The sequence below is a fragment of the Cibotium barometz genome, chromosome 59 (genome assembly GCF_041138505.1).
Source record: "Cibotium barometz isolate CiBa-2024 chromosome 59, ASM4113850v1, whole genome shotgun sequence".
NCBI lineage: Eukaryota > Viridiplantae > Streptophyta > Polypodiopsida > Cyatheales > Cibotiaceae > Cibotium > Cibotium barometz.
The window spans coordinates 705,912-723,496 of NC_141104.1; the positions used below are offsets into that span (position 1 = coordinate 705,912).

General features: G+C 46.1%; 1 protein-coding gene across 3 annotated transcripts in view; it reads left to right on the plus strand.

The window, feature by feature from the left end:
• LOC147605345 (uncharacterized) overlaps nt 1–14,361 on the plus strand; it is a 238,245-nt gene extending 223,884 nt beyond the window's left edge. Inside the window, exons 3-4 of one of the 3 annotated variants that reach the window (XR_015265107.1) lie at nt 13,620–13,848; nt 13,938–14,076. Coding sequence is in view for 2 of the 3 variants with exons in the window: in XM_086793011.1 (XP_086649137.1) it covers nt 13,628–13,817 (190 nt within the window). In the remaining variant the exon portion in view is untranslated. Of the gene's footprint in view, nt 1–13,619; nt 13,849–13,937 lie in introns of all 3 variants that reach the window. The other 2 variants (XM_086793011.1, XM_086793012.1) reach the window with 2 other exon arrangements.
• The last annotated feature ends 3,224 nt before the right edge of the window (nt 14,362–17,585 follow it).

Consider the following 17,585-nt stretch of genomic DNA (forward strand, 5'->3'; position numbering starts at 1 on the left):
TGATACATCTAATATACCAAATAAAAATTGACAGTTGTTGCATGTTTAATTTTGTTTTTGAACACCACATTTATATGATGGATGTCAAAGCTCTATAACAATCCTATTGCATATATCAATACTGCAATTTAATTTACTCCAATGAATCTTCCTAACGCAACATCTATAAATTGGCTTTTGTTTGTGGTTTTGATGTATATGAAACAACAAACATCTTTCTTTCACTAGCAAATCAACAAATGTTTTGGCCATGGGACCATGTTCACATCTATTAAGGCCTTTTGCCATAGCAACATACGGAAGCTTGTTGCTTGGGTTCTAGGAATTGGGAAAGTATTGTGCATGGTCTACTCTCCCCCAACATAACTGAAACTTGGGTCCTCAATATGGAGCTAATGTTTCAATAAAAAACATCAAATTTTACTTTTGAAGTGACTATATTTTATTTCGTGGGAATTGGGATTTTCCCAAATTCTCTAATATAGTGTTAATATGTTTCTAGCTTTATGTTCATCAAATTTTTATTCGATATGTGATCCATATTAATTGTTTTGTGGAATAAGCAAAAAGAAATTGTTCACGATGGATGTCATGAGAATCCATCTGTCATTGGTTTGATAAGGATGAAAGTTCATTGAACTTTGCAAAAATTCCTAGGGTGGAGTCTAATCCATTATACCCTGTGACACTCACTTTGTCATGATCTTTTGTATTTGTATTGAAGTACCCACACTTTTTCTACATACCATCTTGAGGTTAGTAGTATCCTAGTATGTCCTTTCAATTTTGATCGTACAATGTGTGTGTGTGTGTGTGTGTGTGTGTGTGTGTGTGTGTGTGTGTTGTGTGTGCACGTGCACATGTGCGTATGTGCGCATGCACTTGCCTGCATACATGCACATGCATGCAAGTGCACATGTCCTCCCCTCCTTTCCCATATATGCATGTGCATGTATGAAGGCAAGTGCGCATGCACTTGCCTGCATACATGCACATGCATGCAAGTGCACATGTCCTCCCCTCCTTTCCCATATATGCAAGTGCACATGCATGATGCAAGTGCACATGTCCTCCCCTCCTTTCCCATATATGCATACAAGTTTTGAGATATCCTAATTAGACGAGACTTGCACTTTACTACTATGCACTTTTGGGGGAAATGACTTTTAGTAAGGCTCAAGAGAGTTCGGTCCTTAATTTTTGAGAGCCTATCTGGGATATATAATTTTGAACCCCAGGTGGATCTAAGAGATTCAAGAATAGATCCTCATGATTATAGCTCCATAACAAATAAATACCAAAAGAGTAGTGGGTTTAATCTGAGAATAAAAAACCAAAGTACTAATAGATGAGATATAGGATCCCAAAATAGGCCTTTGATATTGTAGGTTCAGAGTGGATGAATTCTTGGATTTGGTATTAAAATGGACCACTAGTAGAAGGATTCTAAGACTGAAGAAGGGACCCTTGGTAATGTAAGTCCCAATTGAATGAATTTGGAGAGATCTCTCTCAATGGAATGAAGAGCCCACTCTTTGGCTTCAATGTTCATTGCACTTTGGTGTTCATGTGCTTGTTCTCCTTGGGTCCATGCTCCCTGAACATTATCATGTGATAGCATGCTCTACCCTTGCAATCTCCCATCCTCCCCCCATCTTCTCCTCTTCCTCACTCCTCCTCCTCCTCCATCCTCCTCATCCTCATCCTCCCCCTACCTCCTCCTTCCTCCCTTGATGCTCCTTCTCAACCTTTTACCCCTTGAAGTCACAAAGGGACTAGCTCTCAACCCCTTAATGTTGGACTCCTCCTAAACGCTGCAACCCTCTATGAACCCTAGAACTCCTAGTTAGCTCCCTCAACCTTATCCCCCTCCTAAACCCTGCAACTCCCTTCTAAACCCTGCAACTCCCATGGAGGCAAGAGCCTCGACCCATCATTGTGATCTACCCCTCTTTCTCACCTATGTGAGTACGCGAGCTGCACTCCGCGCATCAACCTATACCTCTCACCGAAATACAACTTGAGGACCTATGCTACACTTGTGAAAACCTATGCTACAATGAGCAATGGCACGACTATAGGTGACCAACACTCTCAGTACACCTAGACTTGGGAGAGACAGTGATAACATTTTGGCACCATTTCTAGGGAGGTTAGCACCTCAAGTAAAAGCGAAGCACGTGTTTGCATGTGTGAAAAAGAAGGCCCTTCAAAAAACCATTTAAGACACATCCCTCAAGGCAAAGAAGTGCAAAAATGCTTCCAATTGGTGCAAAAGGATGATATTTACATCCTAGACTATAGGTGACCAACACTCTCAGTACACCTAGACTTGGGAGAGACAGTGATAACATTTTGGCACCATTTCTAGGGAGGTTAGCACCTCAAGTAAAAGCGAAGCACGTGTTTGCATGTGTGAAAGTGAAAAAGAAGGCCCTTCAAAAAACCATTTAAGACACATCCCTCAAGGCAAAGAAGTGCAAAAATGCTTCCAATTGGTGCAAAAGGATGATATTTACATCCTAAATAATGTTGACTTACATAAGCACATTAATACACTAGTCACAAAAAATTAACCCTTAAACCCCCCACATCCTATACAAACAACCCTCCCCCCCACCTTGTCAATCGCCCCCCCTCCACCACTCCTATTTTTGTCAATCTCCCTCCCCCCCACCATCACTTCCCATCATCCATGCCCTCCACCTCCCACTCACCATCTCCAACACCACTTTTTCTGTCAAGCTCCCCCCCTACTCCACCTCCCATCATCTTCCTTCCCACCTCCACCACCACCACTCATCTCCATCACCTCCACCTCCACCACCCATCTCCACCACCTCCTCCCCCACCCTCCATCTCCATCACCTCCACCACTCAAGGTAATGCCCCTACCTCTCTCCACCTCACCATCCCCCTACCTCTCTCCACCACACCATCCCCCTACCTCTCTCTACACCCCCTTCCTCTCTCCACTCCACCATCCCCCTACCTATCTCCACTCCAACATCCCCCTACCTCTCTCTACACACCTCTTCCTTACTCCACCTCCACCATCCCCCTACCTCTCTCTATGCCCTCTTCTTTACTCCACCTCCACCATCCCCCTACCTCTCTCCACACCACCACCCCCTTCATCTTTCTACCCTACTTTACCATCCCCCCCCCACTCACTTTTTCTACCACCACCACCACCCCCTTCCCATCTTCACCCCTATCTTCCCCTTCCTCTCTCCACTACCCCTCTTTCATTCCATTCACTCCATCCCCTAGCCATTCTCTCCCATATACCCTTGCATTCTCTCCCTCACCCCCTTTCCACTCTACCTCCTTTCCCCTTCCATTCTCTAACCCCCTCCCTCTAATCTCTCTCTACACCAAACCCCCTCCATCTCTCTCTTCCCTCCACTCTCTCTCCAACCTCTCAATCTTTCTCTACACCCCACACCCCCATCTCTCTCTTCCCCCCAACCTCTCTCCACTCACTCAATGTCTCTCTACACCGCATCCCCTCCATCTCTCTCTTCCCTCCACTCTCTCTCTAACCTCAATCTCTCTCTTCCCCTATCCCCCTTGTTGCATGTGCGACGACAGCGACGAGACGATGCCAAGCCTGTCAAGCAAAAACCACCAAGAGAAGTGGTGACCGTCTGCCTACTGCCAATAGAGGTAGTGACGCCCGCTTGCCCAGCGGGCGGGTGGCAGGGCGATTGTCCACTCAACCCAACCCAACCCAATCGGCCCAATCCACATCCCCGCAAATGAAAGGGACCAAAGAAAAGAGAGTTAGGGAGAGGAGAGTGAGAGAGGAAGAGAGAGGAGAGAGAGAGAGATAAGAGAGAGAAGGGGGAGAGAAGAGAGAGAGAGAGAGAGAGAGAGAGAGAGAGAGAGAGAGAAGGCTAGGAATTAAGTTAGAAAACATAACTATAGTACATTAGGTTAGCTTAGGTTTACACCCCTTTCCCCCAAAAAAAGGGGGAGGCCCTTTTTCTTTGTCATTTGACATTAGGGGAGAATTGGGGTCTCAAAAGGGCCTCCAATTAGTGTTTCCTAATTTCAAGGGATTAGAGAGTGATTTGAGGTGTACCAATGAGAGTGCTAGAAGGTGTGGGGCAATGGTATGTTAAGGTGGAGGGTGGGCAGGCCTGCAAAGAGCCCCTATTGGTTTGCTCTCCTTACTAGGGACCACCCAAACCATCCCCCCCTCTTAACCCATGTTTGACCTTCCTACCAGGTGCACCTCCCCATGAGCCCAAAACTGCATTCAAAGGGATGGTAGGGCCCAAATGGTGAATTTTTCTTCTCCCCTCCCTCTTTCTAGGGCCTCTCCCCCCCACTGTTTTGGTCCAGCCTGCCAAATCACTCAGATTTGAACCAAATCCCATGCATTTTTCCTCTTCCCCCTCTTTCTCTGCTCCCTCCTGCTCTGGCCTGCTTGCTGCAGCTCCTCTCTCTCTCTCTCTCTCTCTCTCTCTCTCTCTCTCTCTCCCCCCTCTCCCTCTCCTATTTCTCTGTTGGAGCTGCTCTATCCCTCTCCTTCTCCCTCTCCTATGCCTCTGTTGAAGCTGCTCTATCCCTCTCCTTCTCCCTCTCCTGTGCCTTTGTTGCTGTTGCTCTGTCCCTCTCCTTCTCCCTCTCCTGTGCCTTTGTTGCTGCTACTCTATCCCTCTCCTTCTCCGTCTTTTGTGCCTATGTTGGAGCTGCTTTGTCCCTCTCCTATGCCTCTGTTGCTGCTACTCTGTCCCTCTCCTTCTCCCTCTTTTGTGCCTCTCTTGGAGCTGCATTGCCTTGTGTAGGAGTCCCATTCTTGCTGTTTGCAAACTCTGCAAGCATGGTGAGGAGAAAGGCTACAAGACCACGTAATGCTGTGACTTCTTGTGTCTTCCACAACACCAGAAATGCATTGGATGAGTGGATCCCTCTTGCACCATAGCTTAAATGACTGGATAGTGATGAAAGGATCGGCCAAAGGTCCACATAAGCTTCCCCAGAGCAAGAGAGGTGACATCTTGCATGAGTGGAAGAGGCGCATCTTGAAGTTCAAGTTTGGGAAGAAAGGATGGCTCGTAAAAGTGCAACATGTTTACATGGGAAAAGATATGCGGCTTCCTCCATCATTCAATCAATCTACGATACCATCACACTGTGAGCCTTTCCATCTATGTACATTTTTCACGTGTAAGTGTAATGAGTCCATTTGGAAATTTTGTGTTTGGTTTCTCTAAGAGCTCTTATTCATGGTGGCAAATGTTTTCCCTTCGGACCTCGAGGAGTGGGAACCAGTTGAATCATTCATAGGCAAGTTCATTGGCAATTCATGATGAGGATTTAGGTAAGCAAATGCATGCTGGGGAGAAGTTGGCCTCCTTGCGAATGAAGAGTGTGTATTTGTATAATGCAACATACATCACTCCAACGACATCATCAACCACCACAACTTCAAGACATGGATTGCAACAATGTGGACTCGAGGACATTGCAATCGTACAAGGACAAGATTGCAAAGGATGTGGGCATGGCCATGAAGTTTACATTTGGATCCAAATGGGCAAGGTTATCTTGGTTTATGCCTCTGCACATTTTTGCTTCTTTATTTTAGAATATACATAACTACTCGGCTTACGAGTGTAGCGAGAGTTACTAGCGATAGTTCATGCTCTGAAAAAGTGGAGACACTATTTATATGGTGCTACTTTTGAGGTCCGGACGGACCATGAAAGTCTGAAATGGCTTTCAAGTCAAAATGAACTGAAGGGTAGAAAAGCTCGGTGGGCAGAGATTCTACAGGAGTTTGACCTTCAGATACGTTACCAGAAAGGTAAGTATAACGTGGTGGCAGATGCACTTAATCGCATGCCACAGATTAATGAACTTAGTTTCACAGTCTTCAAGAATGATTTCTTGGAGTCCCTACGTGGTTTATGTGAGCACGATCCATCTTTTACAGAGGTCTGGCACGCTGTACGCGTACGCACTTCTTCATAGATGCGACCACCTCCCTCGTTGGCACGTATTGCTAGTCCAGAGAGACTGGCCGAAGGTGCAACAAGAAGGGAAGCGAGAGTTAGTCCGGAGAGACTAGCCGTGTCTTCTGGGTATAGTTTGGAGCCGGAGAGTTCTGACGTAGGCCCTTCATCACCTTTGACTGCCACGGCTTCAAAGGGGAGTGATAAACTTCATCGGGGGGAGAAATATGCTAATTACTCCATTGACGACGGGTACTTACTCTACAAGAGTAGAATATGTGTACCAACTATTGGTGACTCTCGGGCCCAAATTCTTAAAGAAAGTCATGATAGTCCAAGTGCGGGTCATCCTGGGATTCAGAAGACCTATGCACTAGTAAAAAGACAGTTTTATTGGCCTAGTTTGTTTAAGGACGTCCAGACTTATGTGCTGAAATGCAGTAAGTGCCAGGTCAATAAACATGAACGTCTTAAGGTTGGAGGACTAGTCCATCCGCTAGAGATTCCTCAAGGGAAATGGGAAAGCATTTCCATGGATTTCATTACCGGTGTACCCAAGACGAGTCGAGGGAATGACTCGGTGTGGGTGGTAGTGGACAGGTTAACTAAAATGGCAAAGTTTATTGCCACGAAGAAAACTGTAAAAACGCCAGAGTTGGCAAAACTCTTTATTGAACATCTCTACAAGCTATATGGCCTGCCCGCAGATATAGTGTCGGATAGAGATAGAAAGTTCAACAGTCATTTTGGAGGGAAGTCTTCAAAAAGTTGGATACTACTCTGAGTATGAGTACGGCAGATCATCCGGAGTCTGATGGTCAAACTGAAAGAGTTAACCAAATTCTAGAGGATATGTTGCGTTCTTAATGTTAGTAAGAAGCAATCTAATTGGGAAGAGTACTTGCCCTTATTGGAGTTTGCCTATAATAGCTCCAAACACTCAGCGACTGGATTTACACCATTCATGTTAATGTATAGATTCCAGCCGAGATCTCCGATGGCTGTAGGCCTAGAAAAGGAGAAGATTCAATCTGTCAAGGATTTCCTTGAAGATATGAATGATATTCTCAGAGCCGCACGTGAGAGCATTCGTAGCGCTCAGGATCGCGCTAAAACTTATGCGGATAAAGGACGAAGAAAGGTGACCTTTGCAGAAGGTGACTTTGTATTCCTCAAGGTTCCTGCGGAGTCAGAAACCATGAAAACGGGAAAGTGTAATAAACTTTCTCCGAGATATTGTGGTCCTTTTAAAATCCTTAAGAAGATTGGGGACGTAGCATATAAACTTGAGTTACCGGAGAGTTCTCAAGTCCATCCTGTCTTCCATGTTAGTAAACTGAAGAAATCAGTTCACGGTTTAGAGAACGTAGTTTCTCCAGAGATTTTGGTGGACTTGATAGAGCCACCAAAGATACCACATGAACCTGAAAAGATTCTACAGTATCGTGATAGACAAACCCGACATAAAGTGTACCAGGAGGTACTTGTTAAATGGACAGATAGGGATGAGGAGGTAGCTACTCGGGAACGCCGTAGTGCAATTTCCAAAAGGTTTCCCCAGTTTGTTTTCAAGGACGAAAACTCTTCTTAAGGGGGGGTAATGTCACGTAGGCTGTAATGCCTGTGATGACCGACGACAGACCGGATGGCCATGTCCGGGGTTCAGTGGGAGAGGATGCCCATGCGGAGTCATGGGCGGCCAGGCTAGTGTGGACGGTAGGCCACACACTATATAGCCTGGAGGATGAGGGGCAATCCTCATTCTTCCTCTATGGCTAGGTGGTGAGCCAGAGGCCGTCCCCTCTCGTGGTAACGCCCGTAGTAGTGGCCTTACGGATATATAACAAAACACCTCCAAAAAATCCTCCAAATAAGGAGCAAACACCATCTGCATAAATCTTTGAAAGGTAGTAGGAGCATTGGTGAGGCCAAATGGCATTACTTTGAATGCAAATGTCCCTTGTGGCAAATGTGGTTTTAAGCACATCTTCTTCGGCAATTATGATTTGATAAAACCCGAAGTAATAATCACAGAAAGTATACATCTCATGACCACTTACCTTCTCAAGAGTGAGGTCTTGAAAGGGAAGAGGATGATAGTCCCTCTTCGTGGCTGCATTGAGTTTCTTATAGTCGATGCAGACCCACCACTTGTTTTTCTTTGGGGTGACTACCACTGGTGAAACCCATTCAGTATTGTGAACCAGAATAATAAACCCGACTTCTACAAGTTTCTACAACTCTGAGTGCAGAGCATCGGTCTGTAGGGGCCCTAATCTCCGATACTTCTGAGCCACAGGCTTCACATCAGGCTTCAGGTCTATCTTGTGCTCTATGGCAGTCACATGGCGAAGGTGGCAGTAGCTAGTTGCGAAGAGGTCAGGGAAATCTTTGAACATTTCTAGGAACTCATCTTTCTCACTTGGAGTGAGGTCTAGGGAAAGCATAGATTCAAGCTATTGAAGACTAGCTATTACCTTTTCTGCAGGTGGCGGGGTCGGAGACACCCCCATCATGTAAACTTCCTCCTCTGAGAACTCCTCCCCCCCGTCTGATCCTTCCATTGATTCAGACATCGAGGATGAGAGAGTATCACTGTCTTACTCCTCTTCTTCTTCTGGTTCCGTGGCACCTGGTTGCACCGGGATCTTATCCTTAGAAGCACCAAAAGACATGTGTCATGTCTTCCAATAGCTGACTGCATCACTCTTTCTCAACAATGGTCTCCCGAGTATGGCTAGGTAACTCCTGCCTGTATCTTCGATGTCCACTACATAGAAATTGACAGTGGTTGTCAACCCATTGATAGTGATGGGCAAATCCTTAATGACTCCCAGGGTGGTGAGTCGTCGACCATCTGCTACCTTGATTGGAGTGGAGGAATGCCTTGTGCATTTCAAATTCAATTTCTTCATAATTCGGGGCACCATGATATTACATGCAACTCCCCCATCAACACACACACTTTTGACATGGCAGTTATCTATGATGACATCAACTGTATGCAGGTGCCGATCAACTTCTTCAGAGATAGAATAAATCTCTCGTACCTTTTCCTTTTTCTTGCTCTTCCTTGTTGAGAGCCCCTGCTGTTGCAACTCACGTCTCACCTTAGGGCTTAAAGCTATTAGTTGAGGAAGCATGATGCGCGATGAGCAAGGTCCTGAACGACCGAATAGTCTTCTTGCCCTGAGCCGATAGGGAAATCCGAGGGCAACCACTTACTCCTGCGAGATCTTTTAGGCTTCTCTGTTGGTGGGTCTGCCATCTCAACATCGGAGGGCTTTGAGACGGAGACCTTCTTCCTGGGGCGGCTTGGTCCACGGTTCGGAGAGGGGTCTGAGATGGTACGACTTCTCTTCCCGAGGTCAAGGACCTCTACGTTAGAATCCTCGGAGCCTAATTCACTTAGAAGATTCACCCTTGGAATATTGGGACATTTGGTGCGATAATGACCCTTCTGATGGCACTCGTAGCATACAACATTAGCACAGTCTCTTGGAGGGCGATTGGCTTGATTTCTGATGCCCACCATCTCAAGCCGAAGATCATTCAGGGCCTTGGCTAGGTCATTGACTCCGGGTTCTTTAGCAGAAGGGGCCGGGGGAGTAGGAAGGAGGGGGGCTCATGGGCGAGGCTGGGGAAATCTTCCAGGCGGAGGGTGAGGATATACACCTTGTTGTTTGAGGATAAGCATCTAAAGGAGGACCATACATTTGAGGTGGAGGCGGTGGATACATTCCTGATCAGGGGTGGGGGTATGCTCCTGAGTTGGTTGGACCCCCCAGGTTGTTGTTGCAAGAATTGAGAGGGTTGCGGAGGGACAATCATCTTCTTTGAAGCGAGGTCAGACTGAACTTTCAAACTTTTGATGAGAAATCTCATGTGCTAGCACCATAGTTTTTGGATTCTCCCATTTAAGCTTGAGGTGGAATTCGTCACTTGCTCCTGCTACAAGGTAGCCCAGCACATGCTGAGTCATTCCAGCTCGAAATCCGGCACTGTCCTCCTACGTGGCAATTAAACGGTCCAAGAGCACGGTCGCTCGATCCACATATCGACATGCCGTTCTAACTGCTGCAAGTTTGCCACCTGCAGGTACACATCTCCGGCTCCTCTTCTTTGCTGAAATATTCAATCATCGCTGCTGTTAACCTTGGCCAGCTTTGGTGAACGTCATCCGCCTCCTTCTCATACCACACTTGAGCCAAACCCTCTAGAAATGTGGGAAGAACCAACAGCCATCTATCTTCAGTAAGAAAGCTGAGAGAAACACATCAGCGCTTGAAGGCCACAAGATACTCATTTGGATTTTCTTCAACTTGTCCACAGAACACGGGAATGTCAACCATGCTTGGAAAATGGAAAAGAGAGAGAGACAAAAAGAGACTTATGTATGGGCAAACAATGGAAAGAGGTAGCTTGAACTGAAAATCGGTGAAGATACATCCACAAAGCACACATAGGCAGGGTAGGGTGTGACTGGTGTATTGTGAAATACTACACGGGAAGAATCTTCAACAAAGAATAGCTCATAGACAATCTTAAAAGGACCAACCCTCATGATATCGCATCCATCTTTACAAGCGAGGGTTAGAGACACGGCGCTGCATGAGGTTGTTCATCAAGGCAAGCAAGAATGCCATGACAAATGTCAACAGTTGTTGGAGAGCTTGCACATGACCTTCAGCTTCTTCTAGTTCTTGTAATCGCCATGCTATTTCTTCAAGGGGTGTGCGGTCTGGAATCCTTCTTTTGAGCAATGTCCTTGAGGACCTTTCTGATGATCTTCCGAAGTTGGTAAACTTGTATCAAATATGCCCAACACTTAGTTTCATGATGACCACAACCTTTGCATTCCTTACAAATGATCACCCTCCTTCGTGGCTTGCAGCTTTGTTGGGGCAGTGCTTCCACTCGCTTCATGCGTGATTGAAGTACAAGCTTCACATGCCAAGAAATCAGCAACTATATTTTGAGCTCGAGGGATATGCTGAATTTTTACCTCTTCAAGTTGTTGGCACAATTCCAATGCTTGTTGATGTCGTGGAACCAAGCCTTCACTCCGCACCTTCCACCTTCCACTAGCTCGTTCACACACGAGTTGAGAATCTCCCTACACCTCAAGTTGCTTGATGTGATGCTCTTGTGCCTTTTGTAGCCCAAAAATGAGTGCCGAGTACTCAACTTGGTTGCAAGTATGCATAGGTGCAGACTTGCTATAACAATACACCTCACCCCCCCGGTGAAGTGAGCTTCACACCCACACCAACAGCCTTGGTCGAAGGTTTGTATGGTCCGTCAAATTGAAGTAGCCAAGATGTCATCACACCAAGACCAAAATCCGAACATCCCAAGTTTCTCTGTAATCCAAGATAGGTAGAAGGAGAGGGTGGGGAGAATTCAACACTTGAGCAAGACGTTCAGCACCAAATAAACTTGTAATCCTTTGTTGATAGTTTATCTTTAGACCAAATTGTGCTATGCTTTGATAACAGATTGGACCACCAAATGGATAAGAAGTTCCTTCCATTGTGGACTGGTCCATACAAAGTCATCAAGGAACGTAGCAATGGGTCTGTATAAGTTCGGGAGCTGCATGAGCCATATGGCAAGAAGGTGATCAACAAACGTTACCTCAAGCCCTTCTTTGTGTGTGATGGACCCAGGCATGGAAATGCTATGCATTCCCTGCCTGGGGGAGGGAACTGTTATGGATAAATTTGTCTAAGGAAAAAGGCATAAATATGTGTGTGTGTTTGTATGTGTGGCAATAGTATAATAAAATATGGTATGCGTAGGGTTCAGGGTTGAGGTGGCAAGGCATGACCTTGTGCCACCCTTCCACGTAAGAGGACCCATAAGCCGTGATGTATATAATCCATGGTAGTAATATTATAAAATGTAAGGTGGCAAGGTTCCTCCATGTGCCACCCCTCCACCCCTCCACCTAGGCGGTCTCATGCCTGCAATTTAGTGAGATATGGCCTAAAGTCCATGAGAGAAGTAATATAAAATAGGTGGAGATGGATATTATATTGGATTATTCCCTCCATGTAGGATAGGCCCATGTGGGGGGTATAGATAGTCCAAGGATGCAAGTTAAATGATGGGGAAAATAGGATGAGGTGGCAAGATTCCTTGTGCCAACCCTCCACTTGTCCTCCTAGAGGTTTGAACGTATTATAAAATTGAGAAGAGACCAAGGAAGTATCATAGACTTGAGATATGGGGCTTGATTTATGTGGAAAAATGAGGCAAAGGGTTGTCGCACACGATTAACCGCCTAGCCCACATGGGAGACCTTTCCACACACACCATGCATGTGGGAGGATGCATTTATTGGGAGAGACCCCCTCTCTTAGCTATAAAAGGAGGGGGCTATTCCTTGATGGGATACGCTCATTCTTGTAAAGCCACCTAGCTAGTACTTTGATTTTCCCCTTCCCTTCCTTTGCCCTCTTCCCTAGATGTCTCCATCTTTACATTCCTCCTCCCATCATGTACATGCTTCTCTTTCCCCTCTCCCTTTCCCCTTGTGCCATAGTCTCCCTCTTCATTCCCTCCCCTTCTAATCCCTTTTCCCCACCCATGATAACGTTTCGTCCTCACGTTCTCCTTTCCTCTATGGCCCTTGAGCGTGGCCATGCTTAGTGTCTAGCCTCTTGTCCTAATTTCTTTTCTAGGTAACACCACACTTCAAAGAGATGGGTTCCCATAGATTGCATAAAGTATCTGTTCGTAGAGGAACCCAAGTTTGTGAAGTGCTTGGCCCACTTTTGTGACAACCTTACAGACGAAGGGTTTAGGACAGTGGAACTTCAAGACATCCTAGACGTAGGCATCATAGGAATTACAGGCACCAAATTCCTTTCATGGGAGATGACATTCATCTTCCTTCTCCACGAAGGAAATTTAGAGGAAGAAGGCTCATCGTTTAGCACCCCCTCTAATAGAAGTGCTGATCTGGTCGTCCCTAGACTAGACTCAGACATCTACATGGAAGAGAGTCCCAACTGAGTTAGTGTAGTGGTCAAAGCTTATGACTTGTAACCTCTAGGTTATGAGTTCAAGTCCCACTAGGCTCTCTCATGTTATAAAGGGACACCTATGCTCACTTGATGTGTTTGGTTGCTCGGGCTCTTGCCCCTTGAACACTCGAGTGACTCCTCCTCCTCGGGTGGTGGATCACCCGAGACAGGAGGATCCATACGAGACCCCTCCGTTGTTCCAGCGCTCGACTCATCGCGGTGGTCATGGGGGATGCCTAATTCGTGGCTCTTGCCTAATGGTGCGTGGCCCTTGCCCGACCATGATAATTAGCTAATTGTTGGAAGGGGAAATCGGCTCCACCCACTTGAGTGGGTCCCGGGTGTGTACGAAAAAAAAAGAGAGTCTTGACGATCCAACACAACAGAGGAGATGGAAGCGGCTCAAGCATTGAGCCTACTTGAAGAGCCCCCAGTAATCTGCAAATCAGAGACCGTTGACCTAGACTCAAAATTATGGTCCTTGTCCCCCCTCATCATCGATGGAGAAGAGTGCGTATTCCTCCATGACATAGAGATTCTTCTTTTGGATTGGACTACGAGAGGATGAGGCACTCAGAGTCCTATCAGGGTTCGATGTTGACACAAGTGTCAAAGATCCCAGGGTTTTAGGTACCGAAGACCAGACAATGGACGACTTTCTCTTGACGATGCTGGTTTCAATGAGGGATGCAAACATGTCCGTATACGATGCACAACCCTCTCATGCAGAAGCTTCCACCTCCAACACAGGTTAGGAGAAAGCGTCCACCTCCCAAATGGAACATCACACAGCACCTGGTTCCATCAACATTGCAAATGAGGAAGGGATAGAAGCCGACGATGCTGTAGTGGTAAGTTCGAACAATATTTTTTATTTTGATGATGTTCTTTCAGCATAATTTGTTTTGTCGGTCTTCTAATGTTTGTTGAATTGTTGCAGGATGCGTTTGAGCTTGATGAATTCTCATCTCGACGGGGTAATGTTTGCAACACATTTGGGCGAGATCATTCTTTGGCCCAGTACCTTGGCAAAGTCGCAGAGCATATCGTGGTCTTTCACAGCAAATTTTCTCCTCGAGGTCCTTCGGAGTTGCTGAAGTGCAAGGCATTGTCGGCGGATACTCCAACATTACTCGGAATGCCGACAAAGTCATTTTGGTACACCGCCTGGCTACTATCAATGCCTTTGGATCGAACATTCATGGCAGGGCACTGACGGCAACGGCTATGTCTTTGGTAGCAGGAGAGGAGGATGTTAGTGCTGTGCGGCGGCTAGATTTATATCTAGGAATCCACTAGGGGATTCAGAGGCCCCTATTCTCGATGTACTCGAACTAGTCAAGAATAAAGATAGGCTGTGAGGCCTTTTGTATATATAAACATATATTTAAATGGATACATGACTACATGTCTTTATTATTTGTTTTAAGTTATCACTGCCCATCATGAATTCCATTGTATATTGTTTAAGTCGTTGATGATATATTTTCTCCATCATTTTAATTGTGTTAATTTAATAAATTTCTACCCAATTTAGTCTCATATTCACCAATTCTGGGTATCGAGAGTTCATTTCTGTCAAATCCTAAAGGAATTTCACCATCGCGCAGAAGGGAAAAGTGTCTGGCACGTCGTCAGGACCCCAGAAAGCCCAAAACCCGCCACAGTGCGAATTTGGGTCGCATTCTGGACTTACCAAAATGCCCAAATTCCAAGTCCAGAATGCCAAAATTCACACCGTGGCGGGTTTTAGGCTTTCTGGGGTCCTGGGGATGTGCCGGACACTTTTCCCTTCTGCGCGACGGTGAAATTCCTTCAGGATTTGACAAAAATCAAAACTTACATTAAAATGATCAGTTATTACTGCAGTCATAGAAATGAAAAATACACAACAATGCAAGAGCGTAGAGAATGTCAATATATTTTATTTAAAAAAATCAGCCCTTGGGCCTTAGATACAAGATAGTGCCTTCAAGGGCAGGGGGTGGTCTAAGTCCTAAGAGTGGGCTGCAAGAGAATCTAGAACTTAGGTCACTCAGGGTCCGTGCTCCTGGCTTTGCTCTGTACGGCTTTCTGACTCTTGGTGGGGGCCTTACAGGTACCCGAACACCTTCCCACGGCCTCCTATCTGCCTTGAACTTCTTCCACTGCTCTTGTCTGCATTGGTCCTCCTCCGAGGAGTCCTCTCGTCGCTGATGTCTAGAGCTTTGGTCTTCTTTGGGATGGGGCTTCCTCAGAGTTTGCTTTACCCTCCTCATGGGCACAGGGATCATCTCTGCAATGGGCTGTATCTCCGAGAGAGGGAAGATGGTGCTCTTCCTGGTAGTCTGTTGGCCCTCAAGAAGCCTCTCTATATCCGGGAGGTTATCAAACACATTTTGTTCGATCCGGAGAGGGCTCTCATCATGGGGAGGGGAAGGCCGAGGGGAAGGTTGAGGGGAAGGTTGAGGGGCTGAGGGGAAGGTTGAGGCTGAGGTTGAGGCTGAGGGGAAGGTTGAGGGTGAGGGGAAGGCTGAGGATCAAGCTAAGGCTGAGGCTGAGGCTAAGGGGAAGGCTAGGGAGAAGGCTGAGGGGAAGGCTAAGGGGAAGGCTGAGGCTAAGGGGAAGGCTGAAGCTGAGGAGAATCCTGGGAGACCTCACGAGAGTTGGGGGGGGCTCACGAGAGTCGGGGAAGGTGCCACTGGACCCAAATAGGTTCGTGTGCGTGGATGCCATGGAGGTGGTGGAGCTAGAGGAGGAAGGGTGGAGGCGGCGTCCAGCGGGTCTAGCAGTGTTCTTCACTCTTGCCATTACATAATGAGAGTTAGGGTTTTTTTAAATGTTTTATAAGGGCCCATCATGTTTTGACATCCCTTTTAATTACATGTAGGGTTTCATCGTGCCCCTTGCCCCCACCCTAACCCCTCCCCCCCCTTGCCCTCCCCCTACTTGCCCCGCCCACACCCGTCGCCATACCCCCCATCCCCCCTCCCCCCACCCTTGCTACCACTCCACCCGTCCCCTTGCCCCGCCCCATGCCCCTCCCTTCTCTCCCCCCTCCTTCACCATGTCCCACTTTCCCCAACGTCGTGTGAGTACAAAATTTGTGGTCAAAATAAGCAAGATATTAAAGAGAGTACACAAATTGTGGTCAAAATAAGCAATATATTTATTTCATATTTGTATACAATTATACCATAGCTCTTGTTGGTGGTTGGACCCATCTTCTCCCTTCTCTTACTCTAGCTTGCAACCAACGTGTGACTCCTTGACTCCCTATGGATGCTTTCCAAGCACTATGCCTTCTATTCTTTGATACAATTTGAACTGCTTTTGCAAGTTCTGATGCCTTTGCCTTTTCAGACTTCAAAGTCCTTCCTAATAAACATCTAAAAAACCAATCGAACATCTCATGCAATGCATTGCTGTGAGTGACACCACCACCATGTCTTAGCTCTATAGTCCAACTTCTCCATGCCTTGTGTATTCCAAATGGACAAAGGACCCCAATTTTGTACAAACCATGGTCCGTGTGCATAGAGAATATGCTGCAAACATGATGAGAATCAAATCAGCAACAAAAACTGTTTATAAAGCAAGTGCTAATATTACGATGGTGCCAAGATTACCATGTAATGCGTGATGTGCGATTCCCCCCATGCTTTCACCATTAATTGCATAAACTCTTTCACATCCATCCTGAACCTTTCATAATACATCTCATTGATTTGGACCTGGCGAAGCAATTTTATCAATGCATCTACCTTTGTCCATACTTTAGCTCTCAACGTTGATACTTGAGGATGAGAAACCTTATTGGTCATGCATTCACACAATGCTTTCCAATATTCCCAGCCCAAACTACTTTGAGACAATGTATGTTTGTCTTTGTCGAGATTGTGGTTCGATAGGAATCTCCTTGCCTTCCCTCCACCCATGGACACTTTTGCAGGAAGATTCTCTGTTGCCCCTGACATTTTCTTATCCTCCTTAAGTTTGACATGTCCTCCATGGAATCCCATCTCTGACAATAACTTCTCAGCTTCTGCAATGCACCGTGCGGATACTTCCTGCGGAATTAAATTCCAAGCATAAACAAGATGCAAATACAACAACTTATCAAGTATGCGTAGTTCTACGTGTAAAGTACATATGTGTACTTATCAAGTATGCGTAGTTCTACGTGTAAAGTACATATGTGTACTCTCTCAAGTGGGATGGGCAAGATGGGATCCCACTTTGGATCCTTCTTGTCACGATTGGGAGCTTGCATTTGGCTACAAGATAGAATGCCATTCTCCCATTGTAAGCCAGCCTTTTGCTTACGTTGCAAGAACACATGCAATAAAGGCATGTGTTCATTGCATTTGCCCCTGTATCACAACCATGCAAGCACTTGAGGGTTTTCAAATCACTAAAACAAGATGCCATTCAACTTGAAAGGTTCCATGGCCATCGACTGTCAATGTTTGCCCTTCCTTTTGTCTTCAGATGGTCGATGGGATTCATGTTCTATGAACCCACTTCAATGTCTCATGGCACTCTTTCGGAGTCTCAAATGCTGCAAGCCACCATATATCTTTCTCTGATTGCATTGAGAAATCTTGCT